The sequence below is a fragment of the Felis catus genome, chromosome B1, assembly GCF_018350175.1.
Source record: "Felis catus isolate Fca126 chromosome B1, F.catus_Fca126_mat1.0, whole genome shotgun sequence".
NCBI lineage: Eukaryota > Metazoa > Chordata > Mammalia > Carnivora > Felidae > Felis > Felis catus.
Window position 1 is genome coordinate 133,677,460 of NC_058371.1, and position 27,858 is coordinate 133,705,317.

Sequence of the window (27,858 nt, forward strand, 5' to 3'; positions counted from 1 at the left end):
AGAAGCAGGCTCTTTGAGGCAGATCTCTTTCCCTTCAGGCAGAACCAAATATAACCTCCCAGGAAATGTGATATTGTTTTCCTTGATTACCCCTTGTCAGCTTAGATATTCTGAGTTTTACCACAATTAGAACTTGAAAGTGTTCTGATTTATGCATGAGGCACAGTAAGCTGGCACCACTCACGGCGAGGCGGAAGGAAGGGAGACTGAATGTCTTAGCTACAGTCGGTCAGGACACGGACCCTCACGTCAGACCCTGATGAAGATCCAGCAGGGTTTCTAACACCACTCTTGGTCCCTGGGGCCGGCACGCCTGGGGCCAAGTTGGGGAGATGGGAAGTTGGGGTCCAGAAGTTCTTGTCTCCCCAGTGCCTGGGTGTTAAGAAATAACACACTGAAAATGTTGAATCTGTCCGCACACACTTTGGCTTGCTCATATTTTTAAGATGTATTTTTATTTACAGAGTGAGATGAAGCATAACAGATAATGCAGTTACAAATGTATCTGATAACTCCATTTTCATGAAAAAGTATATAAATATATTATAGGAAATTCTATATAGTAAACATCAGAAACTGATACAGTAAACATTTGCTACGTTTTTCTATTCCAATATTACTGTCATTTAAAGCTTAAATACTGGTTTCAAGTATCTCCTATAAAATAACTCTATTAAAATACTGGAAAAGAATTTTGCTATCAACAAGATTGGTGCATTAAAAATAGACTTGGTGTGTGTGTCTTGGTAACAATGTCAACTATAATCAAAGGCTGCCTTAATCATCGCTAAGATCTGCATTGTTCAGTTAGTGCTAAAAAATTTTAAATTATCATCACAGGTTGAAGTAGCTGTAAAAATACAGCATTTCACCATCGTTGTGAAGAATGCCCCTCTAAGGTAGAGGAGAATAAGCATAATAATGTTGTATGGACTTGCGGCCCTGTGACCATTATTTTAAACAGGGAGCAGGAAAATCTGTTGGAGGTCGGGGGGAGAGATGAAGAAGCATCCAGAAGGCTGATCTTTTCCTGTTATTTCAGAAGCTGTGGCTGTTCTGTTTGCTCTTCTTTAGCTTGAAGACGCGTCAGAACATAAAGGATGACCTGATAGCAGAAAATATACTGATCCTATGGCCAAAAGAGAGAGAAAAAAAAAGAGACAGATTCTAGATTTATAATGTGAAATAGATACGTCATGAGTAATTTTGGAAATATGGAGAATTTTGTTTTAGTTACTATTAAGACGCAGGACATAGAATTGTGCAGTATCATAAAAATTATAAGAAGCTGAAACTGGATGGACAAAACGAGGAGGGGAAAAGCCTTGGGGGTGGAAATATCCCAGAGTCCCAACCGAAATTGTCTGTGGTACTCCACTTTTATGTTTTGTGTTTTGGTAATATTTACGATTTGCTTTTATAAGGGAAAAATAAACTTCCTACAGAATTTCCTGTAGAGTTTATTGAGCTCATCTTGATGTTCCAAAATGTCAAAACCCGAGACACCATACAAAGTAATTTTCTTTAAATATCTGGAACAAAAGAATATGGAAATCAAAGAATCAAAGTCTTTCGAAATTAACTTTTTTTTTTTGGTGAAATTACTCTCTGTTTAGTTGATGGTGCAGTGATCTGAGTTTTCTTGTTATACAAAGAATTAATTCACGATATACTAAATGGAAAGCAATAAAACAACTACAGTTGAAACTCATTCAAAGCAGTCATGCCTGTGCACTTGTTTGGACTAAAGAATGTAAGAACGTTTCCCTAAAATGTTGACAATTCTGGAGAGTAGGAATACAAGTAACCCTTTCGTTTCCTTTTTGCTTATCTGTATTTTGACTTTGCCACATTTTGCACAAGTTCATCTTTGACTTTCTCGCACGCCACAAACAAACCGTTAGCAAACCTACTTCCCATGATGCCCCCTTCCTCCTATATCCACCTGTATCCACCACTCCAGTCTGCACCACACCTGCCACCTAATGGACCTACCTGCTTCTAACCCTGCAGCCTCCTCCCCAAATCCCGTATTGTTTTAGCACAGTAGCCAGAGAGGACCTTTAAAATGTGACTCACATCAGGTCAGTCCACATCACTCAGAAGAAAGCCCAGGCTCTGGTCCTGTCACTTCCCTTTGCCACCTCAGCCACACCAGCCATGGCCATGTTTAAACACGCAAGACCTGCTCCTGCCTCAGATCTCCACATGGGTGGTTCTGTCTGCCTGAAATGCTCTTACTGTCACACAGCCAATGACCCGCACTGCCCTTGCTTCAGATCTTGGCTCCAGTGTCACTTTCTCACTGCTGCCACCCTATTGAAAGTACCTCTCCCAGCCTGCCACCATGCTTCCTCTTTGCCCTGATCTATTTTTTTTCCCCTCCAAAGTACTTACTGCTTTCAAAGATCTTAGATAACTTAGTTAGTGTGCCTAATATCTGTCTTCCTCCTCACCACCCCATGAGAAGATCTTTGCTATTCTAGCAGGGATCTTTGTGTCATTCACAGATGTGCTCCAAGTACCTAGACGCATGCCTGGTCCACAGCAGACACTCAGGAAATACGTGTCTGTTGAATGAATGAATTTCTGGGTATAAAGAACTTATTCAGATCAGTAGGTTCTCTTTACCTAAAAAATGTGTATCAGCTTAATATTTAGGAGATTTAACTTGAATTAAAAGTGTACATGAATGGAAGGCAGGCAAACTTTAATTTTAAAGATAGTCATAAACTTTTATATTCTTCACGAGGAAGAGAAATGTGAACTTACAGACATATAAAAAGCTTCCATATCCCTCCCCACAATACAAACAATAAGAATAGTGGAACTGCTCAGAACAGACAGATAATCTACATAATGCAGTTCTTAGAAAGATACAAGTCTGTAGGTCAGTGGGTGATATAACCCATGGTTTGTTATCATGGTTTGAAATGAACATGATCAAAACAGGAGATACAGATCCACACATTCACTCTCCCCCAAGAGTGCCTCGTCCAAGCTAAGCAACTCCAGCCTGCCTTCTGGCCTTCTGCTCAGTGCTGCTGAATCCATTCTCTCTCAGGGAATTTCTGTAGCAAGAATGTTACCTTTAACATCTTTAAGTTGGAAACGGGGAAAGAATGCCACTAATTATATGCTATTTGGTACCATCCCCAATTGTTGCCCCAACATGCCACCCTGTTCTTTGCAGTGCAGATGCACTCATTTTTAAAAAACTAAGAAAAAAAAGTATTTTTATTAAAAATATTTATTTTAATGTTTACTTATTTTTAAGAGATGGAGAGAGACAGAACATGAGCGGGAGAGGGGCAGAGAGAGAGGGAGACACAGAATCCGAAGCAGGTTCCAGGCTCTGAGATGTTATCACAGAGCCCGACATGGGGTTTGAACCCACGAGCTATGAGATCATGACCTGAGCTGAAGTTGGATGCTTAACCAATTGAGCCACCAGGCGCCCCTTTTCTTATTTTTTAGAGACGGTGGGGGGGGGGGGAGATGGGGAGGGAGGGAGGAGAGGGGGAGAGAGTGAGAGAGCGAGAGTGAGAGCGAGAGAAGCCCAAGCAGCCTCCATGTTCAGCATGGAACCAGATGCAGGGCTCCATCCCTGCATCTTCTTGGGATCTCAACCCAAGAAGAATCAAGAGTTGGATGCTCAACCGACCAAGCCACCCAGGCACTCCCTTTTTCTTAATTTAAAAAAAAATTAAAAGGCAAAATTTAAATATTTTCACTTTTTTCTGAATTAGTCCTCATGATTAAAGAAAAAAAAAACAGTCCCTCACTACCACAGATGTTTGGTTTTAAGGAATAATGTGAAGGCCCATTAAGAAGAGAAATGGTTTAACCAGAACTCTGAAAAGATCCGAATCCTCATGAAAATCCTAATTAGAAGGCACCAAGACTCACCTCTGTCTGAACCATCCCATGTCTTTGCAGTCTCATGCAGCGCACGAGGTCAGAGATGTCAAACTGCCAAAGGAAATGGCTATCCGTTAGAGAAAGTGTCACCAAATCTGAACCCCAAAGGTTCACAGGGGAAGGACTTCTATAGATTTCTATATCTCATTCTCCTTCCCCTTATAGCAGCTTTGGGAAATTGTTCCAGACAAAAGTCAATGGACTAACTCTGCCATCATTTCATAATTTTATTTATGGTCTTTGTAAGAATTAGGGGAAGTTGTTTTATTTGAAAGTCCCAAACAGAAATTGTCTTCCCTCTGGAATTTGACTTATTTCTAATATCACCATTTATTTTATTAAAAAAAATTTTTTTTGAGTTTATTTATTTATTTTTGAGAGAGACTGAGAGACAGCACAAATGAGGAAGGGACAGAGAGAGAGAGAGGGAGACACAGAATCTGAAGCAGGCTCCAGGCTCTCAGCTGTCAGCAAAGAGCCTGATGCGGGGCTTGAATCCACAAACCGTGAGATCATGACCTGAGTCAAAATCGGATGCTTAAACTGACTGAGCCACTCAGGTGCCCCCTCATATCACCCTTAAAAAAACACAAGGCAAGCTATTTTTCCTGCAGTTTGCTTTTCAGAATGAAATTCCTGATCTTTTTATTTTCACTGATGTTAGCAGTTTGAAACAAGGGAGAAATAGACTGTTTTGTTTTGTTCCACTTAAATCATTAATGGTAGATACAATACTGTGTGAAGAGCAAGACAGAACTGCTTTTAACCAAAATTCTTTAAGACATGATGATTTTAATTGCTTATATACAGTAAGATGTTCTAACATTGTAAGTAAGGTTTATACTAATTTAATTTTAATAAGATTGTAATCAGTAATTTTGTTTACTGAGTAACTTTTTTAAAGTAGGAAGTAATTGTTTAGTGACTAGCATCAATTTGTATAGTAACAAAGTATACATTTTCCACCTACAGGTAACAGTAACAAAAAAAGAATATGTCTTTTTTTAAAAAATTGTTTTTTTAATGTTTATTTTTGAGAGAGAGAGAGAGAGAGAGAGAGAGAGAGAGAGAGAGAGAGAGAGTAGGGGAGGGGCAGAGAGAGTGGGAGACACAGAATCTGAAGCAGGCTCCAGGCTCTGAGCTGTCAGCACATACCCTGACGCAGGGCTCAAACTCATGAATTGAGAGATCATGACCTGAGTCAAAGTTGGATGCTTAACTGACTGAGCCACTCAGGTGCCCCAATATACTTTCTTTTGTGCATATATATATATATATATATGTGTATATATATATATATACACATATATATATATACACACACACATATATATACACGTATATATATGTATATATACGTATATATATATACACGTATATATATATGTATATATATATATATATATATATATATATATATATATATATATATATAAAGTAAGCTCGAACTCAATGTGAGGCTTGAACTTAGGACCCCAAGATAAAGAGTTGCTTGCTCTACCAACTGAACCAGCCCCAGTGCTTCAATATTTCTATTCCTAAGTGTGATGGTGACACTGACTTTATCTTATACAAGCCTACAGACTATAAAGAGTAACATGCAATAGTGCATAAGGGACTTTTGAGCACAGTTAAAACCAGTAAAACAAATATAAATTTGGGGCACCTGGGTGGCTCAGTCAGCTGAGCGACCTTCAGCTCAGGTCATGATCTCATGAATCATGAGTTCAAGCCCTGTACTGGGCTCACTGCTGTCAGCCTGTCAGTGCTAGGCCCACTTCAGATCCTCTGTCCCTCTCTCTCTGCCCCTCCCCTGCTTGCGCTCTCCCAAAAAATAAATAAAAAATAAAAATACAACAACAACAACAAAACAAAAAATCAAATATAAATTTGAAGTATTATTTCTTCTTGATTATGATCTGGGTAGTTTTGAACAACATTTACTAAATTATAATTTGATGAAGTAAGAAAATTGAGAGATTTATAGAAACTGCTAAATAAAAAATTCCAAGATTATAGCACACTATTAAAAATTAGATTTTACCATTAGTTCTGGTCAAATGCTAGTTCAGCCTATAACTTTTTTTTTTTTCAGAGAGAGACAGAGTGAGCACAAGTGAGGAAAGGGCAGAGGGAGAAAGAGAGAGAAAGAGAGAGAAAGAGAGAGAGAGAGAGAGAGAGAGAATCTTAAGTAGGCTCCACACCCAGTGCAGAGCCTGACGTGGGGCTTGATCTCATGACTGTAAAATCATGACCATGAGACCTGAGCTGAAATCAAGAGTCAGATGCTTAACAAACTGAGCCACTCAGGTGGCCCTAGTTCAGCCTATATCTTGTACTCACGTCAAGATCTTGACTGATTAATCCTAAAACCACATCTATGCATATCAGGGTCCCTGAACGTCCAATGCCAGCACTGCAGTGTGTGATGATTGGGCCCGATTTGTGAATGTGTCTCATGTAAGAGATAAAAGTGAGCAAGTCATCTGGCTGAGAAGGTGTATCGTGGTCTGGCCAGGCAGTGAAATTCAGATGAGAAATATGTCGCGTCTCTCCTGTCTGAAATTGTACAACAAAAGAAAATAGATAAAGGCATACTGTATTGTTCACATGTAAGTTTTAATTCTTAATATACTGTTCTTTCAAATTTTGACTTGCCCATTGGATTGGATGAAAGGAAAGGTGAAAGAGACAAAAAGACTCTATCAAACAACACATGGAGGGTCTTTATCAAGGAGGTTGCTAAATCCACATTTTAAATACTGGTAAAAACTACTTTTTGGAAATCCTAAAAGCAAATTACATTTTGATGTGAATAACAATCTTTTCTAAATGACTGCACTTTTAACTCACTCTGCATAAAAGCCAAAGTCATTGCAATGGCTTAATTGCCTTACAAAATTTGGCCCAGCTACTCTCAGACCTAACCTGCTCCTCATGGCCACAGAGACCTCTTTGCGGCTCTTTAAAAACACTAAGGCACAGTTCAAGCCTAGGGCCTCTGCACTTGCTCTTTCTGACTGAAATCTACCCTCCCCCATCCCTATGGCTTGGTCAACTCCTTTAGGGTTTTTTCCACAGCACCATCAACATTAGTATTTCCTCATTAGCAAGTAAACTAAATATGTTGTTTATGGGGGAGTACTTGATACTTAGAGATTTTTTAAAAACTTTTACTCACTCTACTGAGAGGTTTGACCTTAAAAAAAAACCAAAACATTTCCAACACATAGCTTCGAGCCATTCTGTTGTATCACTACGCAAAGGATGATAGATGGTCACCTTAAGAGTCCTGTGTTCTCATTTTCATTCTAATACAGTACATACTGGAGGAAACGGCTTGGTAGAAGTCATGAAGAGGGTCACATTTAAGTTTACATTAGATAAAAAATAATAGGTGACATTAGTGCCGCTGAAATGGGAACCCAGAAGTTGCTGGCTTTCATTTAGGAATACACTGATGCTATCAAAGAAAGCATCTAGGCCTACATTCCAAGCAGGAGATAAGCCTTGGGAGATGGAAAGATTTAATTTGCTTACCTGAATATCTTCTAGGGCCATTGCCCTGACGACAAAGCCCTTCAGCTGCTGCATTCTCACAAGAGCCAGCCGAAGCCTGTCACTGACCATTGTCGTTTTGCCCAGGATATTAGGCCAATAGCGCTGGCATTTGATTTTTTCCCCTTCTACTTCTTGGGTCATCATGGCTATCACTGTGGATTTTTGTTCCCAAATCATCTGCCAGAAATCTCCAACAGTTGTAGGGAGAGGTCCTTGGCAGGCAATGTAAACAAACTCTTCTTTTCCCACTGGTATCTTAATGAAGCTGGCGTTGATATATCCACCTTCATCTCCAAGAGGCACTCTTGTAGCGTCATCTGTGAATTTTCCACCAGAAAACAGAGCCATCTGTATCATGCATTTTTCTTTCTTTTCCTTCCTTCCTTCCTTCCTTCCTCCCTCCCTCCCTCCGTCTTTCTTTCTTTCTTTCTTTCTTTCTTTCTTTCTTTCTTTCTTTCTTTCTTTCTTTCTTTCTTTCTTTCTTTCTTTCTTTCTTTCTTTCTGTTTATTTATTTTGAGAGAGAGAGAGAGCAAGACAGTGACAGAGCACACAAGTGGGGGAGTGTCAGAGAGAAAGAAAGAAGCCCAAGCAGACTTCACACTGTCAACACAGAGCTCAATGCAGAGCTGAAGCTCACCAACCATGAGCTCATGACCTGAGCAGTAATCAAGAGTCAGATGCTTAACTGAGCCACTCTATTTATTTCTTAAAGAATTTGTTCTATTTCTTTTTTTTTTAAGGTTTTAAAATTATTTGAAGAGAGATAGACTGTGTATGCTTGCAAGCTCAAGTGGGAGAGGGGCAGAAAGAGAGGAGAGAAAGAATTCCAAGCAGGCTCTATACTGTCAGCTTAGAGCCCAACACGGGCTCGATCTCATGAGCCGTAAGATCATGAGTCGGACACTTAACTGACTGAGCCACCCAGGCACCCCTGTATCATGCATTTTTAAACAAGAGCCTTACAAACAGGGTCACTCAAAGATTATGAGAAATTCCTCAGAGCCATAAATGAAATCACAAACACATTTTAATAAAAGCATATTTGGGGCACCTGGGTGGCACAGTCGGTTAAGCGTCCGACTTCAGCCAGGTCACGATCTCGCGGTCCGTGGGTTCGAGCCCCGCGTCGGGCTCTGGGCTGATGGCTCAGAGCCTGGAGCCTGTTTCCGATTCTGTGTCTCCCCCTCTCTCTGCCCCTCCCCCGTTCATGCTCTGTCTCTCTCTGTCCCAAAAATAAATAAACGTTGAAAAAAAAAAAAAAGCATATTTTCAAATTGTAGTATAGCCAAATCATTTTATAGTTACCCATTTCACTCATTACAAATATATCTAAGATGTCAACTCAATGAGTTTGACAGACAATTAGATATTATTTACATAGATTTGGCTGAAAAACTGAAATTTATAAATTAATACATTTAGAACTTCTTAACAAGTTCCTAGAGAAACAAACGTAACTTTACTCTTTCTTATCCATCCTTATCTTAATGATGACAATAAGACTGAATTTAATGAATGACAATGCCAAAAGATTATTTCATAAAACAAATATTAATATTATAATGAGTTTACTAAAGTACTTATTATAAGTATAATTGGCATAATTACCTCTTGCTCATCTAATTAAATTATGTTCTTTTAAATCAGCAGCCAACTATAAACACAATAAATCCAAAGGTAGCTCACTTTATTCTCCAGGTATGTAGGCTCTTGTCTTTGTCTGATGGTAATTTCATAGTCAGAATATAAATTTTCAAACCAGTGAAAGTATATGTAAGCCATCTTATCCAAGATAATTAATTTGTATGTACTTACACATCAGAAGCCATTTCTACTTAAAACATTTATAAATTTAACTGGTAATTTCTAGGATTATCAAATTATGACTTAATAGGTTTCAAAATCCTCCATCAATTGCCCTTCAATTACTTGACTTTTACATCATAACTCATGGCAATAAATCCACTCAGTAGTTTTAGATTCATGGCTTACTCCATTTGATTTTAAGATACTAGTCTGACCATTTCTTTTTCTTTTTGCCTGAAATTAATTCCCACCTACTTTATACTGAACCATTATCGATTTGATGTTTATTTGTTTATTTATTTAAGTTTATTTAAGTTTATTTTGAGAGAGAGCACGTGTGCACATGCAGAAAGAGAGGGAGAGAGAGAATCCCAAGCAGGCTCCACACTGTCAGTGCAGAGCCTGACGTGGGGCTCAATCCCACAAAGAAATAATGACCTGTAAATCAAGAGTCGGATGCCCAACTGACTGTGCCACTCAGGCACCCCTCAATTTAATTTTTAAGATGTTAAGATTCACTTTTCGCAGGAAGTTTGCCAAAATAATTTTTGTGTCTTCTGTCTTGGGTTGAGAAAATTGAGCTATTATTTATTGCATGATTTGTCACTCTTGGCTCCGTTATTGGTCTTTGAATTTATGACTTCCTTGAGGATAGGCTCATTGTGTCACACATGGTGGAATCCAATGTGCTAATACATAGATATGTGGCTGATCATTACTATGAGAAGTGGCTAAAGAAAACAAAAAGTTGCTAGACATTGATATTTCGGCTACAAACATTTAAAAAATCGCATGTTGATTGGTGGAATGGGTAAAATGTGGGTAAAAAGGAACTGCTTTTTTTCCTTTCTGTATCTGAAACAGTTCAAACTATAATGCAACCTGGTAGTACCACCGTTGGTACCACTGCAGCCACATGTACATATATCAGAGACGTTTCTCTACCATAAAGTGAGTGGAATAAATAGATGTTGGCATGACACATGAACTAAGAAACCACTCATCCAGAAGTTGATTTCATATTTTCAAGAAGACTTTAAAATTACTGATTTGACATCACTGATTAATTCCTAATACTATGCTGTAAAAACTCACAAATGTCTGAAGAAATATTTAAGATTCCTCAGTGTGATTTTCAGTATATCATAGATGATTTGAAAAGGAATTCACATTCTATATCTAAATGTATTTGTTACTTATGTAAATCTCTGAATATGTGCTTGTGTGTGTGCACACACACTTATGTGAGAAATAGGTAAACTAGCATAAAAGTTTTCAATCAGTTCAAATTATATTAGACATACATTTGATTTGAAGCCAAATTGGAACTTACAGGGAAGTATATTTTTATATCGATTCTTTCTTCTGTTTTCCTTAGTTTGCCCAATTAGACACTGATCCAAAGGTTTTAATTCTTGAAGATTCTGCAAGCAAAAATGGAAATAAAGTTAAATTTGTCGAAATAAGCAGGAATTCAGTAATAATTGCAAATACGTTAAATACACAGGGTGCAAAACTGGCTACTGATCGGGGCAGACACTGAATGTTAAGAAATAGATCTGTCCTGGCAAGATAAGCAAGCCTAAAATCCCAATATTAATCTGATATTTAAAATATATTTCTGCAAATATCTTTAACATGTTGTAGTCACTCAACTAATTTTGTGAGGCTGTACTTTGTATCTTAAATTTACATTTCAGTCTAAAAAGGTCTATAATTATATTTTAGGGAAAAAAAAACAACTTATAAAAACAACTTGCACTTAAATGAGATGGAGCAGAATTTTTTGACAATACTGTCTGTGGGGTCATAGAATAACCTTTATGGTAGAGTTGTGGTTAGACAGTCCTATGTTTTAAAGTCAACTCTTTGTCACTTTTCATCTACTCATTAATCCATCCATCCATCCATCCATCCATCCATCCATCCATCCATCCATTTGACAAATACATATTGAAAATGCCTACTAGATGCAGGGCACTGTAATAAGTGCTGGGAATACAGTAGTGAGAAGGAAGATATGATTCTGGTTCTCCTAGAGCTTTCAGACCATTGGGCGAAAGAGGCAGTAGAGAAGTAAACATACTGTGATATATGTGTCAAGAACTTAACAAGCTACTGTGTTAGAGAAAAATAAAGATTTACTTTATAAAGGGTTGTGATGGCAGGTCTGTGGGATGGTGACATTTAAACCTTAAAGAAAGAAATCATTTCTGCAAAATGGAGGAGAGTATACCTCAACTATTGTGAGCTGGTTTCCAAATCTATTAATGGGAGTTACATTATTGTGAGTATTTAATACAAAGCATCTAGCACATTGCAGAAGCTCTCAGGAGAAGTTAGCTCCTTTCACTTCAGTGGTTATGAAAAGCTCAGGAAGTAGGCAAAGCAAGTATATGGTTTGAGAGAGATGAGCCAGGTAAACCCCAAAACCACAGGGGTGCTACATTCCTCTTTTGTCTCATGGTAAATATGGATGTTGCCAGCAAGATGACATGAGCAAGGGCTCTGAACCATTGCCTCTTTGAACTGAGGGGCATATTTCTGGAGCTGTATTAAACTAGAAACTATTGCTAATGAACTACATCAACAGTGTATTAACTATGAAGTTTAGTGGATGGTTGGAATTGACACTTAACTTGAAAAAAAAAAAAAGCCTCTTTATCACTACTATGAGGCAGGAAGGGTAATCTTTTGGGAGATTTATCAAGCTCCAAAGCAGCTAAAGAGATCTCTTTAAACCAGTACTATTAGGATCCTAACTGGAAAAATTAATTTCCTGCTAGACAGGACAGGATGGTGCTTGTAGTTGGAAGTAGAGTTGTGAGGTAATGGGCCTTTTCAAAATTTCTCCTAACCTTGCATATAAAACTTTGATAAAGAATCACTGGCAGAAGCCACTTACCTCCAGCTCCTTAGAAGGAATCCCTTGATCTAACAAACCTCGCAACATTCGAATGACTGATTTCAACTTGGTACCGGTGTATTTACCGGAGGGGGGCACTTTGACGATGGGGACTGCAGCAAGCTCCTCATTTGTCAGAAACGGATGATCTAACAGGAAGACAGCAGTCGATGTTTTAAAAAAAACTCCCACATAATTGATTTAGCCAATAAGGGAACGGATTCGCGCCTATTCTTACCTCCTCTATTTTTACCAAAGGAAGAGTCTTTAGAATTAATAAGGCAATAGGACAGGTAGGCAGATACCTACAATCAACATAGGGAAATCTTGGCCATGGCAAGGCCCTTGGCTCTTGTGTACTTACAGTTTCTAGAAGAGTTTGAATTTTTTTTTTTTTTTTTTTTGCTTCTCTTGACTCAGATGGCACTATTTTCTTGATGAGAACGTATCTAGTCCTTATTGCTTTGCACTTTAATTAGCTTCCAAGCACATGGGGAAAAGATGAAGTGGGATGCTTCAGAAATTCTTCATAATGGGACATTGCATTAGAAACACTGATGTCTCCTCTCTCTACCCTCCCTTTGTACTCAGTGCCAGTATCTCTGGCATTTGACAGTTTTATCAATACAAGTGAAACGTTGGGGTCTTCAGGAGCTTATCAAATAAGTGATATCAGTGTCTTAGAAGAGATATGTATCTAATTTAGTACCTGCTCTGTGGAAACTACTCCTATCAGAAAGCAACTGTTATCCTGGAAAAAAGCAGGAGGGAGTTCTTGCTATAGTCTGCATAAGTGTAACTTTGCAGACATACCCGTAAATTAGTTAACTAAAGCATTCTGATGACAGTTACTACATAGATAACAACAATGCCAGGCTCTGTAGGGCATAGGAGGCTGTGCAATATCTCAAGAAATGGAACATGTGGTGGGGTGAAGGCTAGTTGTAAACACAGAATTCACTCCTCGAAAGTAGTTGTAAACTTTTACAGAACTGAGCGTAAAGGCAATGGGAGCTCAAACACTGGAGATGGGCGTGGGCTACGGGATTTGACAAAAACACCATCGCGGACACTAACAGTCCACATAAATCAAAAAGGTGTTCATTCAACTACTTTAATTTCCTTCAACAACTAACACTTCAAATTACAAAACCATGTCTTTTGTTGCATTAGTGTAACACTGCCTTCTATAAAAAAAAGAGAAATGCAACACTGAATAGAGCTTCATTTCTCTACTGGCTCAGTTACAAAGTCACAGAGGCAGTAACAGGACACAGCAATTGGCTCTCGCTTTTAAAAAACGAGGTTGAGATTCAAGGGTAATAATTTTCCCTCTTTGAGCGATTCTACCTGTTTTATTATAAATTAAATGTACTCCTTGACTTCTTGTTCCAGATTGGCAAAACTGTGACTTTGTGTTTCCAATTAACATATTTACACATTTATTTGTGTGTTTTACTTCAAGCCACTGAGAATTTTAGCCTCCAACTGTGCAAATACCTATTTAGAGAACTAAATGCTGATGTTTGCCTACGTAATTTCATTTAATGTATAGAACCAAATAATGCACACATATAGAGAAATAGCATATCTCTGTATTCTGAAAACTGTGATTTTCAAACACTTATTTTTTTATCCATTGCTTTTGATGAAAAAATGGCTTATAAAATTCTTGCCTTTATTGGAATCCTCAAGGTTTGTTGTTTCCATTGGCAATTCATCACTTGCCCAGGCCACTTCATTGTCACCATCAGTCTTCCTTTCTTGTGGCTTTTGAATCAAGCTATGACAAGAAAACACGTTTGTAATATTTTCTTCAGTTTTGTCCCCCAAATGCATTTAACTATTATATCCCTGAGGGACAACCAAGTGGCTCGGTCGGTTAGGTGTCCGACTCTTGGTTTCAGCTCAGCTCATGATCTCATGGTTCACGGGATTGAGCCCCGCATCGGGCTCTGTGCTGACAGTGTGGAGCCTTCTTGGGATTCTTTCCTTCACTTTCTCTCTCTCTCTGTCTCTTTCTGCCCCTCTCCCACTCATGTGTGCATGCATGCTCTCTCTCTGTCTCTCTCTCTCTCAAAAAAGAATATCCTTGAACCCCTTATTTCCTGTACAATTATCAAGATATTTAAAAACAGATCGTCTGGGGGCGCCTGGGTAGCTCAGTCGGTTAAGCATCTGACTTTGGCTCAGGTCATGATCTTGCGGTTTGTGAGTTCGAGCCCCACGTTGGGCTCTGTGTTGAAAGGTCAGAGCCTGAAGCCTGCTTCAGATTCTGTGTCTCCCTCTCTCTCTGCCCCTCCCCTGTTCATGCTCTATCTCTCTCTGTCTCTCAAAAATAAGTAAATGTTAAGAAAATTAAAAAAACAAAAAACCAGATGATCTGATTTGAAAAACCCAAGCCTACAAGTCCTAAGATTTATTGGTAGATGTAAATTAAACTGAAGTACAGAATTGTTTAATATAGTCTAAAATTTATTTTCAAACAAATCCTGTCTTTGGACGTTAGATTGAAGGAGTCCCTTGGAGATAGAGAAAGTGGTTTGTTGCCCGCTTCAACACAGATAACCAATTACAACTGTGTCAGTAGAGCTCTCTGTGTCTTTTTAACAGCTACCTACTATTATTGTACCATATGGATGTGTCTTAATTTATTTATAGAAGTCTCTGTTGATGCACACCTGTCTTTTGCTACAAGTGGAGGCTGGAGGGACATTTCTGCATCAGGACACTCAAGTAATGTAATAAAACACAGTACAAGTTCCCATTATTCTAGGGGTACACAGTAGATGCCATCTTGCTGGTAGGGTGGATGGCTAGAAAAGAGAATCCAGGCAGGACAAAAGTTTAGCAATGAGATGAAAAAGCATAATGTAAAAGGCTGAACACATTTTTGCATTTTATGATATTCAGGGGGAACAAAACAGAGTACATCTGTCTGACATTAGTATAGACCATTAAAACAAGACGTGTACAATGGTCCCACAACGTCAATAACGGGGCAGCAATTATGTTGCTTTTATGGTGAATGTTTTCCTCTGTTCCAGATAATTATGGGTTGCAATTAACATTTAATTTGCAAGTTCTGCATCAATGAGGTTGCTTTTGTCATGTAATAAATATATTTTGTTTGCAAGGGTATAGTTTGGAGATCCTTCCGTCAGGCATTCCCTCCTTTATCATTCCTTTGATTAGCTGCTTTAGTGTTTCATGGGTGCTTGTAGGCGTATACCCTAATTTATTTTGTGTAATTATTTTTTTACAAGTATAAATGATGTTGCAATTACATTTTTGTAGAAATGTCTTTGCACACATGTGGTAGTGGGAGCCATTTTTTAGAAATGAAATTGCTACATTGAAGGTTATGTACTACAATTCTTTGAATCTTTGACACTCATCGTTGTAAGATACACTATTATTTTGTTCACATTAAGGAAGAAATTATATTGATGGTTGTAAGGCCCTTCATGATTTCAGAAATGTTAAAATCAAAAAGAAAGTGTATCCAAGAATTAGTAACATGTAGATAAAATTTATATGTTAATAGTGTTTCTAACTGCCATTCAAATAAATTAGATATACTAGTTTCCCCGACCTCCTTCCTCCCCTTCCCTTGCCTAACAGGGCAGAGCTTGTATCTTTACAATTATTGGCAGCTGGCCCAGATATTTGCTAGACTTTCCTCATTGTTGGCACTTTCCCTTTTAGACTTTCTTTCATTTTTTCCCCATGGTCAAGGATACTGTTTCTTGGAGGAATGTTATAACAAATACATTGTCACATGCCACCTGAACCCTTATAACAGTATTTTAAAAACATTCTTAATATTCAGCCATAGGTCCATAATTTAGTCAACATTCTCATTTCATTGGAAAAGAATAAATTAATTTCAAAAGCAACATCTAAATGAAAATCTTCAGAACACCTTTTTTTTTTTTTTTTAAAGATTTTATTTTTTAAGTAATCTCTACACCCAGGGTGGGGTTTGAACTCATGACCCTGAGATCAATAGTCACATGCTCCACCAACTGAGTCAGCCAGGTACCCCCACCTTCTAAAAAGCAATGGAATTTTTCTAAAATTCTAAAAAGCACTTCTAAAAAGCACTTCTAAAAAGCAATGGAATTTTTATACTTTCATTTTTTTAAATGTTTATTTATTTTTGAGAGAGAGAGAGAGAAAGAGAGAGAGAAGGAGGGGGAACGAACGTGTGGGGGAGGGGCAGAGAGAGAGAGGGAGACACAAAATCTGAAGCAGGCTTCAGGCTCTGAGCTGTCAGTACAGAGCCTGACATGGGGCTCGAACTCATGAACTGTGACATCATGACCTGAGCCAAAGTCAGATGCTCAACTGATGGAGCCACCCAGGTGCCCCTGTTATATATTTTAAGGGATTATTTTTTTACCTTTCACTTTTTACTTTTTCTTCATAATATTCTTCACAGCCATTCATTTTGATAGACTACAATAAAGAGAAATAAAAATTACATTAGCCCATTGTAAAAAAAAAATCAAACAATCTCAGTGTTCAATTTGTTTCTGTTACTTATTTCCTATATTTTCTGTCATGTCCATCCTCATATAACAAACACACGTATGACATTCAATTAATGTCAAACTGTGGCTAAGGCATCTTCAGTGGCCCAAGAGTTTTGCTGGTCCCACTTACTGACTGGCTTTTCATTTCTCATAAGGGATATTAATGGTACAGAGGTAAGGAGAAGACAAGATGTATAGCTGAAGTATGATTAGACATGCATATTCTTATACTACTTCAATTTTAAAATCTGAAAATGGGCTCTCCAGAAAAATCTTAGTTAATTTTCAGTGTGTTAACTTATCTTGCCCTTTTATTATTACAGTGATGGGTCCTTCTGTGGAGAACATAGACCAATCAGCTCATACTTTACCTGAGTATGGTGTCTCAGAGACCCAAATACTGCAAGTGCAGTTTGCTACAATCAGAAGATGACAAGTTTCATTCTTAGATGATTAATAAATCTTACATTCCAGTCTTTATTAGGACAAATTATCTTAACAAATGGGACAGTCCTTTCGTTTCAAGACCCTGAATTATCTGGCCTCTGTTTACCTCCATAATCCATTTGCTTTTATTTGTAGCACTTTTTTTCTTTTTCTCTTAGAGAGAGAGAGAGCATGAGCATGAGTGGGGAGAGAGGCAGAGGGAGAGAGAGAGAAAGAATCCCAAGCAGGCTGCATGCTCAGTATGGAGCCCAATGTGGGGCTCAATCCCATGACCCTGGGATCATGACCTGAGCTGAAATCAAGAGTCGGATGTCAAACCAACTGAGCCACCCAGGCACCACTTCTTTTCTTTTTAAACTTCATAGACCTTATCACAACTTGTAATTTCATGTTTACTTGGGTGTTTATTTGATCATTCTCTTGTCCTCCTCATTAGACTATAAGTTCCACAAGGGCAGGAACCACGTCTGGTTACCACTGTGTGCCTACACGTGCTTATTATGCCTGAGCCACAGAAGGTTGTCTCACTTCTTTAATAAAGATATAAAAAATCTTTTTTTAAAAATGTGTATTCATTTTTGAGAGACAGAGAGAGACAGAACATGAGCGGGGAAGGGGCAGAGAGAGAGGGAGTCACAGAAACCGAAGTAGGCGCCAGGCTCCATGCTGTCAGCACACAGCTTGACATGGGGCTTGAAACCACGAACCGTGAGACCATAACCTGAGCTAAAGTCAGACGTCCAACCGACTGAGCCACCCAGGTGCCCCAAGATATAAATAATCTTTAATATGATCTTTCAGTTATAGACCTTTAGACTTAAGAAGTATTTATAATTAAGTTATTCTGATATGAACTTCAGTTTATTTGAGGAAAATGCAGAATTTCTATGGAGGAAGAAAAAAAATGTAGCTTGTTTTTATCCACGGAAAACTAAAAGGAAGCTTCTTAGATGTTACCTGTTTCTGCAAGTTGATAATTTTAGTCTGGGTTGATTTTTTTCCAAGTAAAGTCATTTGGATTTTGTATTTCCCATCATAAAACTGGTCTAAGAATCTACCATGAGTGTGATACTTTTGAAAAGTATAAAGCCTTTTATAAGAGTCAAATGTTATTAATATGAAAATGGTGAGATAAAGCCCAATTGGAAATAAAATATAGTGATACTACAACAATATCAATTTTCCACTATTCCTGTCAGAATGGCTAAAATGAAAAATACAAGAAACAACAGATGTTGTTGAGGATGTGGAGAAAGGGGAACCCTTTGGCACTGTTGGTGGGAATTTAACTGGTGCACCCACTCTGGAAAAGAGTATGGAGGTTCCTCAGAAAGTTAAAAATAGAACTATTCTATGATCCAGCAATTGCACTACTGGGTAATTAAACCCTAAGACATACAAATACTAATTTGATGGGACACATGCACCCCCGTGTTTATAGCAGCATTATCTACAATAGCCAAATTATGAAAAGAGCCCAAATGTCCACTGACTGATAAATGGATAAAGAAGATATGTATGTGTACACACACACACACACACACACACACACACACACACACACACACACTGGAATATTACTCAGCCATGAAAAGGATGAAATGTTGCCATTTACAAGGATGTGGACAGAGCTACAGAGCATTAGGCCAAGTGAAATAAGTTAAAGACAAATACCATACGATTTTACTCATATGTGGAATTTAAGAAACAAAACAAACAATCATGGGGAAAAAACCAGAGAGGCAAACTAAGAAACAGACTCTTAACTATAGAGAAGAAATTCTATGGTTTACCACAGAGGGGAGGCGGGTGGAAGAATGGGTTAAATAGGTGATGGGGATTAAGGGGCACATGTGTCATGATGAGCACTGAGCACTGTATGGAAGTGCTCTAAACTATACACCTGAAACTAATGTTACACTGTATGTTAACTAACTGGAATTTGAAAACTTAAAGAAAAATTTCCCACTATTTTGCAAAGTTCACCTGTGTATGGGGTAGGTTTGGGTTAAGGAGATGGCCTGCGGTCTCTCTTCTCATTCTGGATTGTAGGCTCCTTGGAAGAGAAGGCAGCTGCAGCACTGCCTCAAGGAAAAGACTTAGATTTTACCAAGGCCAGCCCATCTGAAGGTTGGTTTGTTATCCTATTGCTCAAAGAATCCAGATCCAGCAACTTGAAGAGTAGAGATATCACCTGGGTCCAAGACCAAACTGTATCATTTGCGGTGCCCATTGTCAAATGGAAATATGGGATATCTTGTTAAAAAATTGAGAATTTCAAGATGATGGCACAGCACATGAGGAGCTCTTCTAAGCATAGGGCTCTGTGACTACATCAGTCGAATGCCCATAAAGCCAGGATCCTACAGTCAGTCAAGCATGATTACCTTATAGGTGACAGAAAGCCACTGAAAGTTTCTATTGTTTTCTGATTAATAACCAGTATTAGAAACAACATAGGAAGTGTGCTGATGTATTTCAGCACAATGATGTCATGTCTTAGGAGGCCATGCCTTTCTTCTCTCCATCTTAGATGTTTTGAGCTAATGGGGGACATGTTTCTATCTCTCTCAGGAAAGCTGCCTGTCCAGAGGTGTAGAAAGACCAAATTCCTTGCCATGACATCTAAGTCACTTGCTCAACTCACCCCTCCCTATCTCTTCAGTCTTAGCTTTCGAGATACCACATGACACCCTACTTGCGATGATTTAGTGCCCTGAATGTCCCAGGCTGATCCAGACCTTCATGTCCTTGCTAAGCAGTTCCTCAGTATGGAATGCTCTTTCCTATTGCATCTCACCTACCAAATACCTTCAAAATGCTAAAACTTTGGCTCAGGTCATGATCTCACGGTCTGTGGGTTCGAGCCCCGCATCAGGCTCTGTGCTGACAGCTCAGAGCCTGGAGCCTGTCCCTCCTCCACTTGTGCTCTATCTCTCTCTCTCAATAATAAACATTAAAAAATAAATGAATAAAATGCTAATTCTCTCGGAAGCCTTAATAACCACACCCATCTACTCCTGTATAGTCCCTATTATTCCACAATTCTTTGTAACATTCTCTGAATTCCATATAAACATTTATCAGGACATGTTTTTACTATAGTTTTAAAAATTGTACTTACTTATTTACATTGTACAGCTCCCAAATTGACTACTAGACTATACAAGCAAATTGAGGACAGAAACCCTGATATACCTTCTTACCTTGTTATCCCCAGCTTAATCAGGGTCAAACGAGTTCAGCAATAGCTAAGTGAATAGTTTTGAAACTTTAGATGATGATTTACACTATGTATATGACTGGCATTCATTCCTTCATTCATAAATAAAGCTCAGACATTGGCCTGAAGTACTTCATTAAGAGGTAGTTAAGTGTAGAGTGACAAGTTACAAGACAGTGACAAATGACTGTGTGTGATACCATACTATTTATAATATCATCATAATATCATTTATAATATCAAAAGTAGCTTAACTTTTGACTCATCAGAAAACCTTCAGGGTTAAAACCCTAAAACTTTCAGGGTTGTACATACAATCCAAGTAATTTCCCTATCGGGTATTTACACAAAGAAAATGAAAACACAAATTCAATGTTTATTGAAGCATTTTTTTTTTTTTTTGGTAATTTCTGCATCCAATGTGGGGCTTGAACTCATGACCCTGAGATCAAGACTTGCGTGTTCTACCAACTGAGCCAGACAAGCACCCCTACTGCAGCCATTACTTACATCAGCCAAGATATGGAACCAATTTAAGTGCCTAACAATAGATAAATAAAGAAGATATGGTATATATACATAATGGAATATCACTCAGCCATAAAAAAGAATGAGATCTTGCCGTTTGTGACAACATGGATGGACCTGGAGGATATCATGCTAAGTGAAGTAAGTCAGAAAGACAAATACCATATGATTTCATTTAGATGTGGAATCTAAAAAATAAATAGACAAACAAAATACAGAAACAGACTCATAAATACAGAGAACAAACTGGTGGTTGGCAGGGGGATCAGGGCTGAGGGGATAGGTGAAATAAGTGAAGGGGATTAAGAGATACAAACTTTATAAAATAAATGTCATGGGACACCTGACTGGCTCAGTTGGTGGAGCATGTGACTCTTGATCTTGGGGTCATGAATTCAAACCCCATTCTGGGCATGGAGCTACCTAAAATAAATAAATTAATTATAAAAATGTCACCAAATGAAAAGTATAGCACAGGAAAGAGAATCAATAACATTGTAATAACTTTGAAGGATGACAGGTGATTAACTACACTTACTGTGGTAAGCATTGCATAATGTATAGAATTGTTAAATCACTATGTTGCATAACTGAAAATAATAGAGCATTGTATTTCAACTACACTTCAATAATAAAAGTTAAAGAAACAAAAACAAAACAACTTCCAGGGTTGTAGAACACACTATTATGAGCCAGTTCAATAAATAATCTACAATTTGTTTAGGGTGGTCCCAAAGAAGCATACTTATGAAAAACTAAATATTTTCAGAAATTCTAGGTAACTCTTAAAACTACTCAAATGTAGGCAACATTATAGAAATATAAAATGAAACAGAAAATGTTTCCAGAATACTGGCTTAGTCTTCCTTTCAGCTACGGAGATTAGTCATATTTGTCTTTTTTGAATTTGTCTGCTTATGAATCTAATTTCCATAGTGATTTTAACACATTTAGAATTTGATACAAATATAACCTCTTCATGTTTTTATCTCAGTACTTTGTTTTCTCCTTTCCTGAATTTGTTTTTTCACTTTCTTTGTTTTGTTTACTATTAGTCAAAATCTCTTCTGAAGCAGATGTCCCATATATTCAAGTGTCAATTTATTAAATTTAAAGGATGGACTGTCCCAAAAGGTTTGGTCTTTAACATCTTGAATTCTCAACGTGTATATTTGCGGGATCTATCTACACTTTGGTGGTAGAACAACTTACGTGATATTTACTAATAATTGGTAGGAATATTCTCCCTCCATAAACCTTAATTTTTAGATTTGTCCTGAACAGTTTTACATCCTAATTTCTTCCAAGTGAATTTTAAAATCATTTTACCAAGCTAGTCTGCCTCTCATTAAAAAAAAGTTGAAGGGGCTCCTAGGTGGCTCAGATAGTTGTGTTGGACTCTTGATTTAGGCTCAGCATCAGGATCTCATGGTTCATGGGATTGAGCCCTGCATTGGGCTCTGCACTGACAGAGTGAGACTTCTTGGGATTCTCTCTTTTCCCCCTCTCTCTGCCCCTTACCCATCTTTATCTGCCCCATTACCCATCATTATTAACCCTACCCATTCATACTCCCCTCCTCAAGATAAATAAACATTAAAAAAAAAGTTGAAATATTTTATGGGACCATATTAATTTATGGGTAAATCTAGGGAGAAGTTAAATTTTGGGCTTTTCTATCAAGGAATAAGAAATGTTTCTCTTTAATATTTCTTCTGCTTCTTTCTAGAGTTTTAAAGTTTTCATAATATAGGTTTTGTACATTTGGGTTGAATTTATGCCTATGCTTTTATTTAACTATTGCGAATGAAATTTTATTTAATTATATTTTATAACTTGTTAAAGCATAGATTATTGTGTTATAGACTGAATTGTGTCCCTTGCAAGATTCACAGGTTGAAGCCCTAACCCCAAAATGACTGCTTGGAGACAGTTTTTATGGAGGTAATTAAGGCTAAATAAGGTCATAAGGATGGGGCTCTAATCCAATAGGATTGGTGTCCTTATAAGAAAAGGAAGAGACACCAGGGGTCTCTTCCCTGGTGAGACAGACGAATGGGCATGTGAGGACACAGTGAAAAGGTGGTCATCTGCAAGTGGAGGACAGAGGTCTCACCAGAAACCAACTCTGCTGGCACCTTGGGACTTCCAGCCTCTAGAATTGTGAGAAAATAAATTTCTGTTTCTTAAGTCTTCCAGTTTGTGGTATTTTGTTGTGGCAGCCCTAGCACACTAGGATAGGCTGCAAAGTCAAATGTCTACAGGAACCAGACAAGTAAACCTGCAAATGCCAGAGTTGGGGCAGGGGATGAGCGGTGTTGGGAAATCAGAAATGGTGGGGTTGGTGGAGGCAGAGATAAGGCCTCAGCAGAGAAAACAAACTTTATGTAAGAAGATACATAATTCTAACAAGACATAACATCCTATAGTGTTTATCTAGCTCTTATCCTTACCTCTGTAAAGTCTTCAGGTAAAGGTGAACCATCACAGTCTGTATCTTCTGCTCTCCCTTCAGATAACTTCCCATTGGTTTTCAATGAACCTGGGGAAGAAATAAGTGGGCCAAGAGAAATTAAAATGCTTCCTAGAGGCCTCCTTCTTGCACTCCTTAGTGTACCAACTTATTCATTCTGGTTCATCTACCTGGAACACTGACATCTCCTGCTGCATTATTTTGGTTTAAAAGATTCTGGGCTTCCTCATCCACGACATCCAGCAGAGACTGAATAACTTCAGCTTCTTGAGGATCATCATAAATATCATCTTCTTGTACATTAGATTCTTGAAAAACAGTAATTTTACATGAGATTTTACTTTGAAAATATTGATTTGAGAAAGAGACGCTACATCAGGTCTTTCAAATTTCAAGCATCTACTTCGAAAGGCAGCCATGATTGGAAAAGCGGTTAGACTCATGCAAACCAGCCATTTCTAGTTCTAGCACTCCTCTGGCTGCTGTGACAGAAGATCACACAAATGTAGCTTAAAAAGAACAAACCAAAATCTATGTCTGTGAATAAATCTTTCCATGAGACATCAAGAATTTAATGCTTATTTTCCTAAATTGATTCCAAATTACTAATTCATGAAAGAAACTCAAGAAGTTAGGTTACAAAAATTAAGGATGTAATAGGGTAGCCCATACATGTCCAAGAAAAAATTTCTAATTAGGTTACCTGTGAATTGCTGCTTCCAAGGAATGTAAGAAACACTACCAAACAAAACCAGCTATCTTTTTAATCATCTAAAAATATTTTTAATATTAGGATACAGGCACATTTGCACAGTAATGCAATGAACAATAATTAATTTTACATTGTTCTTTTATTTCTTTGAACAACAATCTTTTCTTGTTACACTATAGAAACATGTAAGCCCAATACCTAATATTTCTTTATTACCTGAACTATTAGGACATTTAGAGTAATTGGATGACTGATTTGGAAAAACTACCTTTGGAGAGAATCAAGTCTGCTGATCCCTTCATCTGATAAGTAGAGCATTTTCCTTCAGGGCACAAAACTTCAATTATTTCTTCCCCATTAACCTAAAGTATGAAACCAGAGCAAATCATTAGTTTACTATTTTGCTAACCTCCAGGATTAGGGAGGGACTGTAGATTGCCCCATCGTGTCCTTCTCTCCCTCTTTCTTTGTACATAATCCATTTGATATCTCTCCATGATAGATGAATGTTTCTAGGAAACATCAGCACAATGGAATGTACAAAGAGAATGGGACTTTCCATCACCAAAAACCTCTGGAAACAGCAGATAATACAACATCAAATCAGTATTTCTATTCTAAGAATTCTCACAGTGTTTACTAATATAAATTTTGAGTTGCCAAGAGTCTATTATGTAGTATTTCCTAAGCTTATTTGAGTGCAGAAATCTCTTTTTTGAGGCATATTTTATGAGACTTGTCTTCCTTTAAATCTTTTCTAAAAGTTTTATAGGATTACTAAACTAATAAGTTGGGGGAAAGGGAAAAAATCTTTTAAGTATTTGTGAAGCTGTGACTTGGACATAAACTCTAGTTTCACATCCTGGTCAACTGTTGGATATAAAGATTTTTAAGTCTAGTCTAAATCTCATCTCAATTTAAGAAGAATAACAATGGATTCATAACTACAAATTACTTATTGAACAGAATTTAACTTTCTAACTCAATGGTAAATTGTGAATACTTCATAGTACATGGCCTATTGAAAGAAAAATGATTTGGGTAAAATGCAAAATTAAATGGTTAGGATAAAATGAAATAATTTTATACAAATAAAAGGTGGTTTGCTCCAAAGATTTTACTCTTTTTATCAAGATAAAAAGTAGAAATGATAGACGCAATAGAATTATTTCTTCATAAATAGTGGTTACACAATGTCCAATTTTACTGGATTGTGAAACTCCAATCTTCATGAGAAATTCATAGCACAGACATTAGCATCAAGGACAGAGTATTGCTTGAGAGACTTCCTGAAAGACTTTAACTCCAACAAAAAATGTTTGCAACCATGAATAACCAAGGTCCTAGCTTCTGAGTGTTTTATGTTAACTTAAAAAGAAATTCTCCCCTTCTCCCTTTCAACAACATGCTGATATTTAAAAAGAAAATAAGCACCATACAACAGGACTAACACTAGAAATACATGAAAATCCAGGTGTTCCAGCTCTGTGTAACTGTAGACCTTATGAATAAACAGGGAATAGTGGGTCTTGCTTTCTCTCAATCCACAAACATACCAAGACCAAGGCATTTTTATTTCTGTGCCCCAAACATTTCTGCCTAATAATTCTTCTATTGCAATATCTTTTAAAGACTTGCTGGGCCAGTGAGATGAAAGGCATGGAATTTTGGCCTTCTGGTCACTGAATTTTCCTTCTATGCTAAATCCAGCTTTTGTCCAGATTTTGCTGAGATGACGGGATTTTCAGATTACTAGGAGAGCAATGCCTCAGCTCTGGAGCTTATGTGGAAAGGCATTCAAACAGTGGGGCTCAGACTGTATGGGATGTGTGTGGGATTAAACAATTCCACAAAGTGGATATCCAGCTGGGATCGTTTTAGAATGTTCATTACATGCCAAAAGAAAATCATAAAAAGAAATGTTAGCCAAACGAATGGGCATACACATAGCCTCAAAGAGAAAGCTTGAAGTGGAATTCAGCTATGTATTAAAGTAGCTTTGCTAATTCACCTCCAGATTTTTCTTTGTGAATCTTAAATGATTTAGGTTCTTACATTTTATTATGAGGTAAAGCATTTTCCATGTCCTTCTAAAAGCAAGTATGTCTATTTCTTTTGTCAGTACTGTTTTTCCTTACTAGCAGTAGAGCATTGTCATTTGAGGGTCACTGTTGACCAATATTAACTCAAAGGACCAATTCTACTCTTAATTATGTATGTTCTTCTCTTCTGGGTATCTAACACACAACCAAAAGAACTGTGAACTTTCATAAAAAGATCTAAGTATTGAAGCTATCCATTTAAGAGATTAGCTTATATAAGAGCTGAATATGTGCCAAATGATGTAGGGTTGCTCATGTAGGACCTTTACATTGTGTGCTTTATTCAGCAAGGTCTATTTAGTTCCCTAAAATATATTCCTTACATCAGTACATGTTTCTAAAAAAGGCAAGTATTTAAATGCGAAATCAGTTTGGTTCAAGACACAAACAAGCTGGTTATTTAGCTAAGGCAGTATGATAGGAAGAAGGTAGCCTTTTCCTTACCTTGGAGGATGAATTACTAGGAGTGAGGGCAGGCTTGTGGCAAGGCTCCGCAGTGTGGTGACCTGAAAGGAACAACACAGAGAGTAAGAGAAGAGCCAGTTGGAACCAAAATAGGGACATCAAAACAGTGAAAGAAAACCCACACTTCTGTGCATGTTCTTATTTTCATTAGTGCACTAAAAGAGGTCATATTGCAAAATGATTTAAAACCAGCTACACAAAATCAAATATTATTAGAAAAGGGTTTATCCCAAGGAAAAAGCTAATTTCTTGAAAGAAAATACTATAGTCTGCACAAAAGCTCAGTTCGGTCTGGATGGTTCTAGTATCAGACACTGAATGTAAATTCTCTCAACTGAATGGGAGAGGCATCACAGGTGCTGATCTACACTAACTTCACTATTTAAGGAAAGAGTGCGCCATTCATATCATTTCATAACGGCTATCAATTTAACACAGTAAAGTAAGTTACGGATACAACTAAACAGAACTTTTAATATATGTCTAAACCAAATGTTACTTTTAACTCTTAGCCACCAGTACAAAGATTCAATACATATTACATTAAAAATGTAATACATATTACAGTTAAAAATCATATTTAAAAATAATTTGATTCATCAAATTATATCTTTAAGAGACTTTGAAACATATAGCAGAGTTTGGAAAAGTTAAAAAAGAAAAGAACAGAAAAGAAAAAAAATGTACCGATCTGTGTACTCAAGGACTTCTATTTGAAAATGACCTAAAAATAATTCCACCTCGAAAGATGAAGGTTGACATGAAATTTTTAGACATGAATTTCTGTAATTATGTGGATGATGTTATTACAAAGAGTCAAGAATGTTTTTTAATATTATTTCCAGGAGGTATAAAACATTATCAACCTTCCAAGAAAAGTACTGAAAAAGCATACCAGTAATAAACTACTAGTTCAAAAAGTCATATTGGAATAGTTCAGAACATCATAGCTTATTATTTGTACTGTCTCCCTCCTGTTCCCCTAATTGCCCTTCACCTTGTCTCTAAGCAACCACTAATCTACTTTCGGTCACTATGATTTCCATCTTCTTTAATTTTGAATAAATGGAATAATACAGTATAAACTCTTTTCTGTCTGACTTCTTTCACTCAGCTGTCTTATTTGGAGGGGTTATTTTGGTTATTTTGATTAGGTTGCTATGAGTACCAGACCAT

The 27,858-nt window shown here is 37.4% G+C and overlaps 1 protein-coding gene across 7 annotated transcripts in view; it reads right to left on the reverse strand.

The window, feature by feature from the left end:
* Positions 1 to 436: 436 nt before the first annotated feature.
* PTPN13 (protein tyrosine phosphatase non-receptor type 13) overlaps positions 437 to 27,858 on the reverse strand; it is a 229,190-nt gene continuing 201,768 nt past the window's right edge. For 6 of the 7 annotated variants that reach the window (XM_045056126.1, XM_045056128.1, XM_045056127.1 and 3 more), the window contains 12 exons: positions 26,662 to 26,723; positions 24,384 to 24,477; positions 23,574 to 23,711; positions 23,384 to 23,472; positions 16,600 to 16,655; positions 13,871 to 13,977; positions 12,195 to 12,343; positions 10,623 to 10,713; positions 7,462 to 7,799; positions 6,265 to 6,480; positions 3,910 to 3,972; positions 437 to 1,129 (listed from right to left, as the gene is read on the reverse strand). In XM_045056126.1, coding sequence (XP_044912061.1) covers positions 1,034 to 1,129; positions 3,910 to 3,972; positions 6,265 to 6,480; positions 7,462 to 7,799; positions 10,623 to 10,713; positions 12,195 to 12,343; positions 13,871 to 13,977; positions 16,600 to 16,655; positions 23,384 to 23,472; positions 23,574 to 23,711; positions 24,384 to 24,477; positions 26,662 to 26,723 — 1,499 coding nt within the window. In that variant the 3' untranslated portion in view covers positions 437 to 1,033. The remainder of the gene's footprint in view (positions 1,130 to 3,909; positions 3,973 to 6,264; positions 6,481 to 7,461; positions 7,800 to 10,622; positions 10,714 to 12,194; positions 12,344 to 13,870; positions 13,978 to 16,599; positions 16,656 to 23,383; positions 23,473 to 23,573; positions 23,712 to 24,383; positions 24,478 to 26,661; positions 26,724 to 27,858) is intronic. The other variant, XM_045056124.1, reaches the window with a different exon arrangement.